At 44.1% G+C, this 16,080-nt stretch overlaps 1 protein-coding gene across 1 annotated transcript in view; it reads right to left on the bottom strand.

The window, feature by feature from the left end:
• Window positions 1-372: 372 nt before the first annotated feature.
• The window catches only part of EPM2A (EPM2A glucan phosphatase, laforin), a 67,328-nt gene continuing 51,620 nt past the window's right edge, over window positions 373-16,080 (bottom strand). Inside the window, exons 2-3 of the mRNA XM_029944169.1 lie at window positions 10,056-10,297; window positions 373-2,132 (exon numbers count right to left, since the gene is read on the bottom strand). Coding sequence (XP_029800029.1) covers window positions 1,855-2,132; window positions 10,056-10,297 — 520 coding nt within the window. The 3' untranslated portion in view covers window positions 373-1,854. The remainder of the gene's footprint in view (window positions 2,133-10,055; window positions 10,298-16,080) is intronic.

The following is a 16,080-nucleotide window of genomic DNA, read 5'->3' on the forward strand; positions in this document are numbered from 1 at the left end:
CACACACACACACACACACACACACACACAATTGGTTACAAATATTCCATTTTTAAGATTAAGTTTTACACAACACATTGTGACCACAAATGGGTTACTTGGATACAGTAGTTATCTCTAGTTATTTTTAGCAAGAGAGCTAGATTTCTTAATACTCAATCCTGGCTTACAACTGTAACTTTGTACACTTGCAAGAGAAATGTGAGCTGCCTGGCCTTCTCTGACAAATTAAAAGTCATTCCGCGAGTCCCACAGTGGGGACATCCCTCCCTCCTCTGAACTCCAGAGGAACTTCCCCATGGGCCCCCCATACTTCCTAACTCACAGTCTCATATCTATTGAGAAATGATTACAGAAGAAAACAAGCAGCAGAAAAGTAAACAGGCATTGTAGTTTAATAGGAAAAGCATAGGCATTGAATCAGACAAACCGAGCTTTGTATTTCATTTCATCTATTTATTCACCATGTGCTGCTGGGCAGTTGGTTTAAGTACCTGAGCCTTCGTTTCCTTGTCTGTATATGGGAAGTAAGGAACCATCCTCAGAGGGTGCTGTGAAGGTTAAATTAGAATTGCAAAGCACTTGGCACATAGGAGACACACAATAAAGTCACTTCTCCTTCCCCTGTTCTGGCATATCATTCCTGGCTCAATCCCGCGGTGTGGTTGATTGAACACAGGGCTGTTTCTGTGTGATCTTCGTACTTTTTATGAAACTTAGGGTACAATGTCTCGTATCCTGGTGGCACAGTAACTATGGAGAGTTTTAAACTGAGGGCTGAAACAGGATCACTCCTACGCTGTCCAATAGTTATTCATAGATTTGGGTTCTTTTGGCAGGACGGCTCCTCTCTTGCGCTATGGCTCAGGCCACTTGGGTGCGGAGACAGCCTACCATGTTTGAAATCAAGTTGCACAAAACATAACCACTTTCCCAAAGTCTTTGGCAATGAATCACAATGATGTTCCATTTCTCACTGTAGAAACTGCTGCAGAAAAACTGACCTTGTTCTAAGAGAAACAGAATCCACTACATTGGCCGAAATGACAAGTTGTGTTGAAAGCACTGAGTCACCTACACGTGGGTCTTAAACACCAGCTGGCCCCTGACTCACCATGAGACCTTGGGCAAGCTGTCAGTGCTCCTTGAGCCTCAGTTGCAACAAGCAGAGAGACAGTCACTACCGTGGTTGTCACACAGGCTGTGGGTGGAGAAGGAAGGGATTCCCGGGAGCCAACTTAACAACTGTGAAGCAGGATGCCAACGGGAAGTCTAGAAAGCCATCACTTCAGTCATGTGAGCTCTTCCTCTCTCACAGTCCAGGCCTCTCCCCCATTCCCTTCTCCGGCAACTGAGCACCTCTCGTTTTGTCATTTCAATTCAGCTGAACGGGAAAGCAATGCGTGTGTCTGTGTGTGCGCGTGCCCCCGCGTGTGTATGAACACACAAGTAATCAAATCTACAGCCTTGCCTGTCACATTACAATGCAGCAAGAACGTGTGGTTGTTAAGTCACACAACAAATCCAGCATCTGTAAAGCGAAGGGCTGGTCTGTGGGCGGGCAACAGGAATTTCACGCATTACTTTTCTGTCTTTTGCTAGGACACTGCACGGCCCAATTGCTTGTGGCTTTTTCTCATAGCTTCCATTGTACAATATTTCAAAGAAAATGCAGTCCAACCAAAGCATAATAGAAAGTTAGACCCAGACATATGGGGGCGGGCTGTGCGAAAAGCCAAGTGACCAGTCTTTTCAGTTCTGGTGGGATCTTTGTTTGGAGGACATTCCACTGACGTCACTTTAGGAAACCGGGTTCCCAAGGACATTGGGAGGGTGGGGAGGCAGATGGGCCATCTACACACTACATATGGAAGAACGAACCTTCCCAAATTTCTGAAAAAAATCACCTTCCGCCCGGACCAAGGCGTCTTCATCAATGTACACAGCCGGCCTCTTGGCCATGAGGAAGTACTGCACCTTCCTCAGGCTCCAGCCCATCACGTACTGGAGCCAGCCGCACACGGCGGCGGTGGACCTGCCCACCCCGGCGTTGCAGTGCACGTACACGACGTGTCCGTTCTCGAGCAGTGCGTGGAGGAGGCACACGGCCTGCGGCAGCATCTGAACTCGGCCTGGGATTGAGAGAGCACAGCACAGACACATGAATAACGAACCCGATATTCTCACTACTAACGACTGCTGCGGCGCCCGCTGAAATCCGTGCCATGCAGAGAGAGGCGGGGGCATTAGAGCTGGCTCCATCCCTTTGTTTTGACGGAGAAGGTGAGACACTATCAAAGCCTGCTAATTAAAGAGCGGAAAGAGCCTTCCAGAGGCCGCGGATCAGCTCTGCACCTTCCCTTGCTTTTGCCTTGAGGGACTTCTGCATCGGTGCAAATTTCCTTTCAAAGAACAGTTAACCACTGTCTATGGTCAGAAGAATGGATTTTTACATCTATCAGAACAAGCAGAGATTTAGAGGATTTCACCTGGACTTTCTCTAATCCAAACAGATCTTCGGGATAAACGCAAAACACAGAATTAATCCATATTCGTCAAAGGAGTCAATCTTATTCATTCAACTAATTTTCATCTGGCCAATAGGATGCTAACATTAATTGATACACATGCGATAAGTGATCATTCATTTGTTCCCTCATGAACCAGTGAGTATTGAAATGATTCCATTTCTCCTTTGCTACGCAATGCAATCATGATTATAGTTGTTATCACCTCATGCCTTATTTTGATTAGGGGGTGGTCAGATGTCTTCACCTTCACACACGGAGAGGACGTGCAATGGTCTGCTCAGGCCTGCTGGACTCTCTTGTCTCAGAGGGCAGAGACCCCCCTAAAGTCATCAAACTCCTAGATGCCTGGAGTCTCTTTAGCACACAGGTTCTCGGAGCAAAGATGGTTAGTGGATTGAGGGGGGTGGTGTGGATGATGGTCACTATAAATTATTTCAAAAGGGAATGAAAGAGGGAAACTACAGATTGCCTCACCTGGATTATGTGCCGATGACTTGACACACTCTAGCTACTCTGTGTTCTCAACCACACAGGGATACAATGGCGCTTCATGTTGCTACGGCCCTGGATAATGGGAAAGGGGGGGAAAACTCTCCCCTCAAATGATTTCAGTGCAAATTTTCACGGAGGCCTAGAATTCCATGGTGGGATGGAGCCTCGAGGCGATGAGAGCCACACAAGTAAGTTTGACTTCCCTCATTAGATGCCCTCTTTTAAAATGCAAAGGCCCCTTAAGAGCTTAAGAGCGCAACACAACACATGGCAATCAGATGTCAGCACCTTAGAAGAACTGATAGACGTTACAAGACGCCATCATGGTTTGAAGGGCGGCTCACTTACCCCTCTGTCTGTGGCGGGTCTACCTTAGCTTCAGGCTCACCCTGCTCTGAGACAGGAACAGAAACATCTATCTACATGGAAGCCAAGACAATATTCTAATTTTGCTGCTGGTATTCTACTAATCTCTTACCATGGCATCTAAAGCTACGGGTCCCACACAGCAGGTTAGAGACAGTTTGACCAGAATGCCTTTAGTCAGGGCACACTTTCCAATTCCTCGGGCTCCATCTCCTCCTACCGCCTGTTGCCACATGTCCATGCTCCCTGCCTGATCTCAGCGGGCATTTGAAGTGGAGACATATCAGCTCCTCTGTGCCACTTGATTTTTCAGAGTCCAAACTCAGCCATCAACTGTAAGCGATTTGCACTTCCTCCCTAGGCTGTGGGGTACTGTGAGGTTAGAGCTAGGTGGGCGGCCCCTACAGGCATTTGCTCATGGCACTTCCCTAGAGGCAGCAAAATGTCACCGAAGACGGGAAGATGTAAAATGTCATACGTACCAGAGAGCTGTCTCATTGCATGTCTCAGGGAGAGGACTGTGTGGTTGACTCACCATGTGAGTTGGGAGATCAGAGGAAGCAAAACTTCCAAAATATGTTTGAGCAGCCCTGCCAGTGAGAGTGAGGACTGCCCATGTGCCAGGCTTTCGTTCTGCTGAAGAGGTGTTAGAACTGTAGCCCAGTGCTGGCCGGGAAGGAATGACCATGTATCAAACTGGGAAGCCAGGCTTCCTGCTCCTGCCACTGTGGCATCGTGTGACATGTTCTCTGTTACAGCTGCCTCTCCAGCTACCATGTACTTTGCCAAGAGATGAGCAGGAAGCAAATTTATTTTCTGGAAATACAGTTGACATACAATGTTAGTTTCAGGTGTACCACACAGTGATTGGGCAATTCTATACTACATGTTATGCTCAGCACAACAGGTATAGTTACCATCCGTCACCACACAATGTTATTATAAGGTTACTGACTAGGGGCACCTGGGTGGCTCAGTCAGTTAAGCGTCTGACTCCGGCTCAGGTCATGAACTCACAGTTCATGAGTTCGAGCCCCGCATCAGGCTCTGTGCTGACAGCTCAGAGGCTAGAACCTGCTTCGGTTTCAGTGTCTCCCTCTCTATCTGCCCCTCTCCTCCTCACATTACCCCTCTCTCTCTCTCCCTCTCTCTTCCTCTCTCTCTCAAAAATAAATAGGTTAAAAAAATTTTTAATAAAAAAATTATATCTGAGAAATATTATTAATATGTGTTTTCATTAAATGCCCAGTGTCCAAACAGACCACAGTGGCCACATGCTGTGGGAGCTTCTGGAGTCAGAGCCCCAGCCCCTGCGCTCAGCTTACACAGCATTGGTGTCACCAATCTGCCCAAGCCGGGGTTCACATGGACCCATCAGGCTCCCTTCCCCCAGTCTGCTCTCGGCCAGAGATTCTGTGAGGAAGGGTCTGCATCAAATGGCCCGAATGATGCAATATCTCTCTCTTTCCTCTTTATTCGTAAAAATTTCTTCAAGAGGCATGCATACAGCTTAGAAGTTGAAAAGGGCTCTGTATGAATTTGGAATGCTGTGATCTCAGATGGAGAGTCCTGGAAGGTGAATGGCAGTTGCCATTGGGAAGCCCCAGAAGGCCCCCAGCTTAATTGCTGGTTTCATCCTGCGGAGGGCTTCTTCTAGAATCACTTAGCACGTCACTTAAGACTATCAACTAATTCAATAACATAACAAAAAACTAAATAAGAAGAAAGGATACCAGACAAGGACCTGGCCCAGGATGTCCACCTGTCCCGGCCTGGCCTTCACTGGGGCTCTCACTTTATTTTGACTTCTAGGGACTACAAATCACTCTGCTTTGATTGATGACAGCTAACATCTACTGCGCCCTTTCCACCTGCCTGCCAAGTGCTGTTCTAAGCACTGTGCATGCAACAGTTCATTTACAGTCACTTCTTAACAACTTTGAGGCTGGTGCTGTTATTATCCTCTGTTTATACCTGAGGGAACTGAGACAAGGAGATTTGCCCAAGGTTATTCCTCAGTGGCCATTCGAACCCAGCCGGCCCAACTCCAGAGCCTCTGGTCTTAACCGCTGTCGTACTGCCCTTCCCCAACCTGCCTGCTCGGTGGCCCCCATGCTGTCAGTCCGAATTCTCTCAGCCTCATCACCCGCCCCCCAAACCTACTGGTTACCCTGTCGCTCTTAACTCAGGTGAGAGCAGCATCCTCACTGGGGGTTAGGCCTTGTGCCCTACAGGAGCTCTCTGGTCCCCGTGGGCCATATGCCTCTGCCACAAAACCCATTCTAGGGAGCCCGGGCTAAGGTATAACTCACCAAGGAATAAAAAGAGGGTGCCCAGAATCAGAGCTTGCACAATAAACCAGTGTCAACAAGAGCCTCTAATTTTTCATGTTTCATATATTTAGGCTCCATATAGAAGTTAATTAGATAAAAAGTTTCCATGCATACAAATGATATCTAAAGGCAAGAAGAGAAATCCAGACTTTTTTATATCAAGTATTCGGAATTTTAACTGTTGGCAACTAAGTTGAAAATTTTAAACCCTGTGCAGGTCTAACAAAACATTTAACTGTCTGTGATTCTTATTCACGAATTTAAAACAGGCCTTGGCTTTCAGTTGTTGCTCAAGAAGCATTCATTAAGTGCATGAATAAAAAATAAAATGAAACAAAAATCCAGCCATACTGATTACATCTGACACACTACCACACTCCTCTAATCTAACTGTGGTCCACACCTTTTCCAGGCTAATCAACCCTGGAATGATTTAAAGGCTTCTTAAAAGCTTGCATCGAGCAAACAAAGGTTGGGAGAATGAGGACCAGGGCCTGAAACCAGGGAGAGGAGTGGAAAATGCCCTGAAGATGCCCTTTACCTAAGGTTGACCTTGAAAGAAATTATTTCTGGAACAACCTTCAGCCTTTCTTACACACACACACACACACACACACACACACACACACCCTTCCTTTTTTACTCCAGGCAGATTTATGGCAGAATATATTATTATTTCATTTGAGTGTATCTCCTTTTTCACCTTTGCAGTATAATATAGATAAGGCCCATCCTATCTAGTACATCCTCTGGTAGAAACTTAAGAACTTGGGACTAAAAATATAGTCCCAACTTTGCAATTTTCAAAGCACTTTCATATCAATCATCTGACTCTATTGTTATAAACCCATAAGGCAGAAATAATTACCCCATTTTCCAAATGCAGGAGCTGCCTGCTTGATATCACACAGCTACGTGGTGGCAGGAAGGCCCGAGCCCAAGGTGTTGTGGCCCCAAGGCCCCCTGGCAGCCTGCACACACTAGGTGGAATTAGACAGAACTCAGACTGTCCCCACAAAGGGGTAGCTGGGAACTCTGAGAAGCACATTAACTCGTTTGGAAGGCAAGGGCAGACCATTTGCTATCACCAGCACTGTGCTGACAGAGGTCAAAACACAATCGGGTACTGCCTATGTGAAAGAAAACTGAATTGTAATGAACAGATGTCGGTGGTTTTTTTCAGGTGACTACTAGATTTGGGAGCTTTTCATGTCTCAGGTGAATGACACAAACCAAATTGTTTTTAAAAAAGAAAACAAAAGAAAAATCCTAAGTAACTCCTCTGCATATGACAAAATGTACAAGAGTAAGGATCGACGGTACAATTGGTTGTAACAGGTCTGTGACAACCAGTGGTGACAGTCAGGCCTAACAAACTGTCTTCTTTCTCAGACTTGATCTGACAGCATTATGCTACAGCTCAAAACACATCCAGATGGATTTTTCTCTAGAGTTCTAAAAATATTCGGCTAAATTAATCTATATGTTCATTGTGCTAATACTGTGGGCCGCACAGATTACTCTATGGGTCCAAACTTCCCCGGTGACTCAGGAATGGCCATCAACGCTTTGATTACTCCCCCCGTTATGCTGAACCAAGGAAAGCCTTCCTTTAGCCTTCCGAGTTTGGCCTTTGCCACGTGGGAGCTTTCATTTGTTGTTCTTGGTGTTGCCAAACTACCTCAGCATAGGATGGGGACCTGGGGACCCCGCTATCCCCAAAAAGATTTTAACACAACTACAGGGGGCCTTTGGGGGTGGAGTTTTCCCTCGGGCTTCTGTACACCCCAAACTATCAAGCAAAGACCTGTTAGTCACCAGACCCCCCGCATAGTCAGTGCCTGGGATGGAGTGGGACACGGTCTATGGTTAGCAGCCCAGCCACTCCAGGCTTGCTGCACGTCACACTCCCCACGGGTAATGATGCTATGAAATCAGAATCAAAGAAGAATCAGAACGCTCTGGAAGCTCTAGGCACGTGGTCCTAGCAAATCTTCTCTGTTTTGAAACCAGAGACACAAAGCACTTTCATATCAATCATCTTATTCTACTGTTATCATCTTGTAAGGCAGAAATTATTACCTCATTTTCCAAATGCGGGAACTAGCCTGCTCGATATCACACAGCTACTCAGGGACTTTTATTCAGCTGTCATTGGTGTCTGTCCAGTAGCCCAGGGCTGGAAGGTGCTCCACTGTGGTGGCAGGGATGGGGGCCCCCCAAAAGATTGTAACACTACTATAGTGAGCCTAGATTCAACCCACGACCTTATGTCCAAGCAAAGTCATTTTGTTTCTTTGAAAAACAACAGAGCTCTAGTGGCTCAGTCAAGTTTCTTTGGATCAGCATTACCAAGAAGAATAACGAATCTATCTCCTCCTTCAGGAAGAAAAGTTACACCTCATCCCGAGTGATGGTTCAGTCCAGCCCGGCCATGAGAACAACCTGAGATTCATACAGAGCAAAGGCAGGCGACGTCCTGGTTCCCCAGGATCCTCGAGGTCTTCTGTCCCCACCTACATCTTGGACTTTTGACCCCAGGGAGACAAGCTACCCCCCTGGCAAATGGACTTTGTCTCACTCCGGTCATCACGCGCACCAGGGACTGAGAGGGTGGTGGTCTGAGGAATGCGCACGACGAGTCACGTGAGCAGCAGCGAGAAGCGTCGTAGCACTGTGCCTGCAGCAAAGATCTGAGTCTGACTGCCTGGGTTGAAATCTGGGCTGTGTGTCTTTCCCTATGACCTTGGCCACATTACTTAACATTTTTGTACCTGTCTCTTCCTCTGCAAAATGGAGAAAACGACATCTGCCTGGAGTCTTCTCAGAATTATATGAGTTAGGGCATGAAACTGCTTAGCAGAGTACTTGGGAGAGAAGAGGACTGAGGGTAGAGATATTTGCTGGTGAGGCACACCCTGCCTGCCTTCTTTCCCCCAGAATAGCAGTTCACCAAACTCCCTTGGCCAATGCCATTCCCACAGCCCTCTGCTGCCCCCTGCTGACAGATGATTGATACTAGTAGTGTAACTTGGTTCTCTCAGCTTCACTTCCCCTCGTCCCTTTCCCAGAGAGAACCCTACTCCACCACGAAGCTGAAATACAGACTTTCCAGTAAGACACTTGACTTACACTGTTTCATCCACCTGGCATGGCCTTCGTCCCTCTGTACGACCTGTCAAAGCCATGCCCACCTCCAATGCCATGACATTGATATAGCCTCCCTGTGTCTTCTCCCCATCCCATAACCCATGAGGAGCGTGTGACCCGCTCCTCACATCATTCTTCTCTGCGTTGTAATTAGTTTGGAACTTGTCCTACAGCCTCTTGCCATTAAATAAAAACTATGCCTTCTCTGTCTCTCATTCTCTCAGCAGCACGCATGTCCTAACCCCCCTTTACAAAGACATGCTCACCCGGTACTTGTAATAACTACAGCCTCACCATGGCCACCCTGCCCCCAACTGGCTCACCCCTCATTATCTCTCACATCAACTACCTCAGTAACCTCCTAACTGGTGTCCCCAGATCCACTGGGGGCCCACCTCCATTTTTGTCCACGGTGCAAACTGCACTTTTGAAGGGGGAAAAAAAAAAAAAAAGGTTATTTTGTCATTTCCCAGTCTCCCACCCTTTCAACTGCTTCTTGCTGCTTTTAGGATAAAGTCTAAAATCTTTATTGTGGCCCAAATCTCTAAGACCCTCTTCCTTTATTCTCTGACCTGAAGCCATACTGGCATTCTTTTAGAACATTCTATGTTCTCCTGCAGCAGAGACTTCCCAAGCTGTCCCCTCTTCCTGGGAGCCTCCTTCCCACCGCACCCCCACCCTCCACCCTTCAATCTAGCTCAAACATACCTAACAGAACCTTCCTTGACCCTCTTCCTACATCTGATTTGCCTGTGCATATGCTCTCACAGCGGTATCTTTCTAACAAAAATTTCATCATAGCTGTAAATTTCTATTTGTAGTTATTTGATTGATGTGTGTCTTCCCTTTAGGACTCTAAGCTCTATGGGGACAGGAGCTATGCCTGCTTTCCTCACCATGGTATTCCCAGCTGCCTGCATAATGCCACACATACATCAGGTACACAATAGACATATGTTTAATACGTAAGCAAATCAAAGGAGAATCTTAGCCAAAGTATCAAAATATGTCAAACATGTTAAACCTAAAACCTTATAGTTATTCCATTTCTATCATTCATATTTAAGTCATTCAATTATAGACAGAAAGGTAGGTGGGTACGTAGGTGGAGAGATAGACAGACAGACAGACAGCAATGGCTTCTCTGAAACACGTCCACAAGAAAGATTTCTCTGATGCTTACCTTCAGTGCTCATATCTGGGGTCGGCATCCAGATGTAGACCAAGCCTACTTCCTTATAGAGCTTGATCATGGTATCTGGGGTCATGGGCTCTGGGTAGCGGTTACAGCCTGAGGAATTCTGTACAATATCCCATTCAGTCTGGAAATTCATTACAGCTGTAACCCCCAACTCATGCTTCAGTTTGATGGTTACATGCTCCACTTGACGAGGGCAGCTCCCCAGCCAGATATTCGGTAGAATTCTAGCGAGAATATACAGAGGCAACTATTATTGTTATGGTTACGGTTTGAGGTCTGAGGAGCTACAGAAAATACGTAGTAACAAAATGCAATTAACCTTTAAATGTGACACAGGAAAAGCTGCATTAACAATATTAGATGTTGTAATAATATTATTAATGTAATAATATTATTATTGATGGAAAAATGCTGTAATGTTTTTAAGGAAACAATTCTATTAACTAAAATGCTAGGAAATAGGTAGGCATTAGCAAGCCAAATCTAGCAACGTATTAAAATAATCCCACCAAGTTGTACTTAATCCTTGAATGTATATGTGGTTCGACATTAGGAACTCATTTACATATTTCAAACACTAACAAGTTAAAGGCAAAACTCCAATGATTATATGAGTAAATTCTGAAAAACATTTGCAAAAATCAGTCATTATTCCTGTTTAAAACTATGCATAAAAATTGCAAATAGTAAGAGAACTTGTAAACACCAGAAACCAACAAACAACAGTCTTCTTTTAGACAAAAATCAAAGTCAAGATTATATTTATTAGTACCCAACATTGCTCTAGATATTCCACCTAATGCTGCAAGTTAAGAAGAAATATAACTATCTGTAAAAAATAAAAAAAAGAAAATGTCATTATTTTTCAAGTATGTTTCTATATCTAAATATCCCAAAGACTAGATCCCACACTCAGTTTCTGAGTCAGTCGATCTGGGTTGAGAGTCCAAGAATTTAGACTCCTAACAAGTTCCAGGCAATACCAATGCTGCTAGTTCAGGGCAAAACCTTGAGAATGACTCCCTAAAAGACTCAATTAAAAAGGTATTGAGACATCTGGATTAAGGAAAATACACAAAAATCAAACAGCTTTTCTGTGTACTAGCAGTAGCCAGGTGGAAATGGGGAGGGGGAGGGGTGCCTGGGTGACTGTGGGTAAGTCGGTTGAATGTGTGACTTCAGCTCAGGTCATGATCTCTCAGTCTGGGAGGCTGAGCCCCATGCTGGGCTGGTTGCTATCAGCACGAAGCCCACTTCAGATCCTTTATCCCACTCTCTCTCTACACCCCAGCTTGCGCTCTCTCTCTGGTTCAAAAATAAATAGACATAAAAAATGAGGGGTGCCTGGGTGGCTCAGTTGGTTAAGTGGCCAACTTAGGCTCAGGTCATGAACTCACGTTTCGTGGGTTTGAGTCCCACACTTGGGCTCTGTGCTGACAGCTCTAGGAACCTGGAGCTGCTTAGGATTCTGTGTCTGCCCCTCTCTCTCTGCCTCTCCCCCACTCACACTCTCTGTCTCTCAAAAAATTAATAAACAATAAAAAATGGGGAGGTAGAGGTGAATCTCATTCAAAAATAAAAACAAAATTATAAAACAACTAGGAATACACTTAGCCATAAAGATTTATGAATTTTTTAAGCCATTAAGAAAAACAACAAGAAATACATACTGTAATATTATTATAACATTACATATTTGGTCTTCATCTTAGTTTCTGGCAGTTTCCAGAGGGATGAGAGCCATAAGGTGTCTTTGGCTGTGTTGTAACTTCTGGATAACCCCTAAGGATGGGCTGGTTGCCAGGGGAACCTGCTTTGTGATTTGAGGGACTGAACTTGTAGTCCCACCCCTCGGCTTCCAGGAAGAGAGAGGGCTGGAGGTTGAACCAAGCACCGATGGCCAATTATTTAATGGATCATCCCTCTGTATTAAAGCTTCCATAAAACCCAAAAGGTCAGGATTCCAAGAGCTTTTGGGTTGGTGCCGCAGAGAAAGTGGGGCTCCCAGAGATGGTTTGGAAGCTCCAAGCCATCTCCCTCATTCCTTGCTCTGTGCCTCTATTCCACCTGTCTGTTCCTGAGTTACAGCCTCTTAAAATAAGCCGGTAACCTAGTAAAATATTTCCTGAGTTCTGTGACCTGCTCTAGAATGCTACTCAAACCCAACAAAAGGAAGGGGTCATAGTACCTCTGACTTATAACCAGTAACTTCTGAAGTGGAAAGTGGGGGACAGTCTTCTAGGACTGGAATCTTAACTTGGGAATCGGAGGATACACAGTGTCAGAATCAAGTCAAATTGTAGGACCCCAAGTTGGTGCCCAGAAAACTGATGGCTGCATGGGGAAATCTCCTCACCTCACATACACACTGAAATTGGGTCCCAGAACCCAAAAGACATGCCATGCAAATATCATAAAAATGCAAATATTTTCCAAATCAATATATAAATTTAACGAACACTATTATAATTTATTGTGTGTGGTATACATTGTCTTGCACACTGATTATCTCACATGTGAACATTCTCTCCTGAAATAATGGGTAAATACTCCATTTCAACTTTATTTGAATCACGTCACCTAGAACTTTACTAGGTTCAGTATAAAGCATTCAGACAACAGTTTATAAATGATGATGGTAGACATCATTTGATGCTTTCCAGTGTTCCCAGTTACCCTCTTTTTAGCATAGAGGACTAAATTTCTTCTCTGCCTGAAAGCTAGACCTTTCTAGCTTGCTTTTGTCAATAATAAAAGAGCTGAAGTAACATGTGTACTTTCCAGAAGGACATATTTAGAACCTTACGCACAGTTCTCCATGCTCTGTCTTTCCCTGCTGCAATGATCAGGAAAACATGTGTGGAGAGTGAGCTGCTAGAAGACTGAAGTGGTCTAGAAGGGTAAGCTCAAAAGGCCAGATGCCCTGGAGAGCCAGTGGCTTATTGAGATAAGCCAGTTTTGCCATTGTTTGTTACCACAGCAAAACCTGACTTGTTATAATCTGATGCCTAAGTAATTAATCCCTTGAAGTCCCTGATGTCCATGAAGGAAACTAGGCAGAGGGATTACAGTTTTATTTAGTTACTTTCAGATTGAACTTAAAACAATCCTTGTCTTTTGGGGACAATCTTGTTTCCCAAGAGATATTTGGCCATGATTATGGGGACATTTTAGATTATGACACTGGGGGGTGCTACTGGCACCTAGATTGAGATGGGGGCTGCTGACGAGCATCCTATAATGCATAGGACAGTTCCCACATCAAAGAATTATCGAGTCCAAAATGTCAGTAATGCTATGATTAAGAAGCCTTGGTTTAGAAAAATAAAATTGGAACAGAGCCCCTTACTATGGGAGAGAAGAAAGGGAATCTGGGGCAGGAGTAAGACCAACATGTCTGACACAGAGTTGGTGGCTCATCAGTTACACCATTCAGATAATATGATTTCCCATGTCATATTTTAAAATACGTATGTATGTGCATAAATAGAGCTAGAGGATGAGCAAAATCTAACAGTGCAGAGTTGAACAGCACTAAACATTTTAAGTGCGGTGTAATGGAAGGGCACAAAACATAAGCCAGAAAAAATGCCAATCACAGCATGATATTTTTTTTAAGTTTATTTATTTTTGAAAGAGAGAGGGAAAGAGAGAGAGCTAGTGGGGGAAGGGTAGAGAGAGGATGGGACAGAAGATCTGATGCAGGAACTGTGCAGCGGAGAGCCCAATGTGGGACTCGAACTCGTGAACTGTGAGATCATGACCTGAGCCAAATTGGACACTTAACCAACTGAGCCACCCAGGTTCCCCTACAGCAAGATAATTTTAAAAGCACTTGGTAATAACTGTCTGACATTAGGAAAGTTATTTCTCTAAGCCTTCAGATGCTCATCTTTAAAATGGGTCTAAAAATAACTAATTTATGGGAAGAAAATGCAATGTAATAAGGTATTTGAACAGGACGGATACTAGTATATGTACATAAATGCAAGTGGCATTAATGTCTAGTTGTTACAATTTATTTATTTTAGTAATTTATCTTGTATTGTAATGACTATTTAGGTAAGTTCCCATTGTTTTGTGTATCCTTGGTTTGAATGCTACAGAGTTTAGAATATTCACTCTATTTTCTTAAATGAAATCCAGCTTGCTTTTGTGGGGCTTTTTTTTTCCTTTTGGCTGTTGTTGTTGTAATTGTTAATGTTAATGTTAATGTTAATGTAAGAAGCCAACTGACTAGTCCTCAGATATGGGTATTATCCATCCTCACTGAAAACATCTCACAATATCTAGCATCATCTAAAATTTGAATCCTACTTACACTCCAGGAGAAGATAAACCAAATTTTTATTGCTACTTGGGCTCTCACAGGTTATTAGAAATTTCTTATGGGTTATTAAAGATTATTATGGAAAAAAATAAAGGCAATAAAATTTAAAATAAAGAGAAAATTTAGACACACAGAAAACACTTAATGGTACTGTGAAGAGGAGTACAGGATCCAAAGGCTTTTCACTTCATTCTAGACCCTAAACATTTCTCAAATATCCCATTAGGCCCAGGGGTTGACAGAAAGATCATTAGCAGAGACACTTTTAGAGTGCTCAAGAGATGTGAATGGCCAGGCATTGTTAGCTGAATATTCAGTTTTCACAGGAATGGAAATGACAGACACCATGGGTCTTTGGTCCTTCCCTTTGGCTATTGAGTGAGAGCCGGGACCACCTCTATCTAGATATTCCATCCCTCCTTCCATTACCCCTTATTGAGCCCACCCTGCTGGATGCCTAATGGGTGGCAGTGGGGCGGCTGTCATACTGTACTGTGGGGTTTAACTGAACACACTGAAGTATCCTAAGTTAGAAAAGAGGGAAGTAGGGACATCTGGGTGGCCCAGTCAGTTAAGTATCTGACTCTTGATTTCAGCTCAGGTCATGACCTCTTGGTTCATGGGTTCAAGCCCTGCATTGGGGCTGTCATCTGTAGTGTCGCTGCAGAGCCCACTTGGGATTTTCTCTCAACCTCACCTCACTCGTGTGCATCCTCTCTCTGTCTCTCTCAAAATAAATAAATAAATAAACTTAAGAAAAAAGAGGGAAGTAGATACCTCAGTTATATAACCAAGCAATATTTTGAACAATGGATTTTTAGTGGTAAAATTTTTTTTTATTTCAGGAAGTATTAACCTTTAATTAGTATGAAGATGATGATGATGATGATGATGATTATTATTATTATTTTACTGTTCTTTTCACCTCTTAAAAGCTAAAAGGAAAAGTCAATGAAATGGGAAAAGAGGATGTGGGCTGCTTAAGCCTTCCGTTCGGTTAAGCCTTCCGTTTGGTAAACCCCAGTTCCTCCTTACCCCACGAGGATCTAATTTTATTTACGCTTCCTGAATGCAGCCAACCAGCAGGGACAGCTGGGATTTGGGCTCTGGTGGGTGACAGCAAACAGAGCTTTTGTTTTGATCTCACTGCTAAGGTTAATGCATCCTGATTCCTGCACAGGCTGTTTCCCAGGATGCTGCTATTCCCCTCTCTGGTGGAGAAGCAAATGTCCCTGTGAAAGGGAATTAAATGCAGCAGTATTTACGAATCTTTTTTTTTTTTGTATTGACTTTATTTTTTATTTATTATTTTTTATAATAGTTTATTGTCAAATTAGTTTCCATATAACACCCAGTGTTTCTCCCCACAAGTGCCCCCCACCATGACCATCCCCCCTCCCCCCTCCCCCTTCAGTCCATGGTTCGTCTCCAGTATTCTGTAGTCTCCCTTGATCTGTGTCCCTCACTCTTCCCCGCCCTCTTTCCCCCTTCCTCTCCCCATGGTCCCCTGCCAGGTCTCTCCTGTTAGACCTATGAATGCAAACATATGGTATCTGTCCTTCTCTGCCTGACTTATTTCGCTTAGCATGACACCCTCAAGGTCCATCCACTTTCCTACAAATGGCCATATATCATTCTTTCTCATTGCCATGTAGTACTCCATTGTGTATATATATT

This window comes from Suricata suricatta, chromosome 7, assembly GCF_006229205.1.
Source record: "Suricata suricatta isolate VVHF042 chromosome 7, meerkat_22Aug2017_6uvM2_HiC, whole genome shotgun sequence".
Classification (NCBI taxonomy): Eukaryota; Metazoa; Chordata; class Mammalia; order Carnivora; family Herpestidae; genus Suricata; species Suricata suricatta.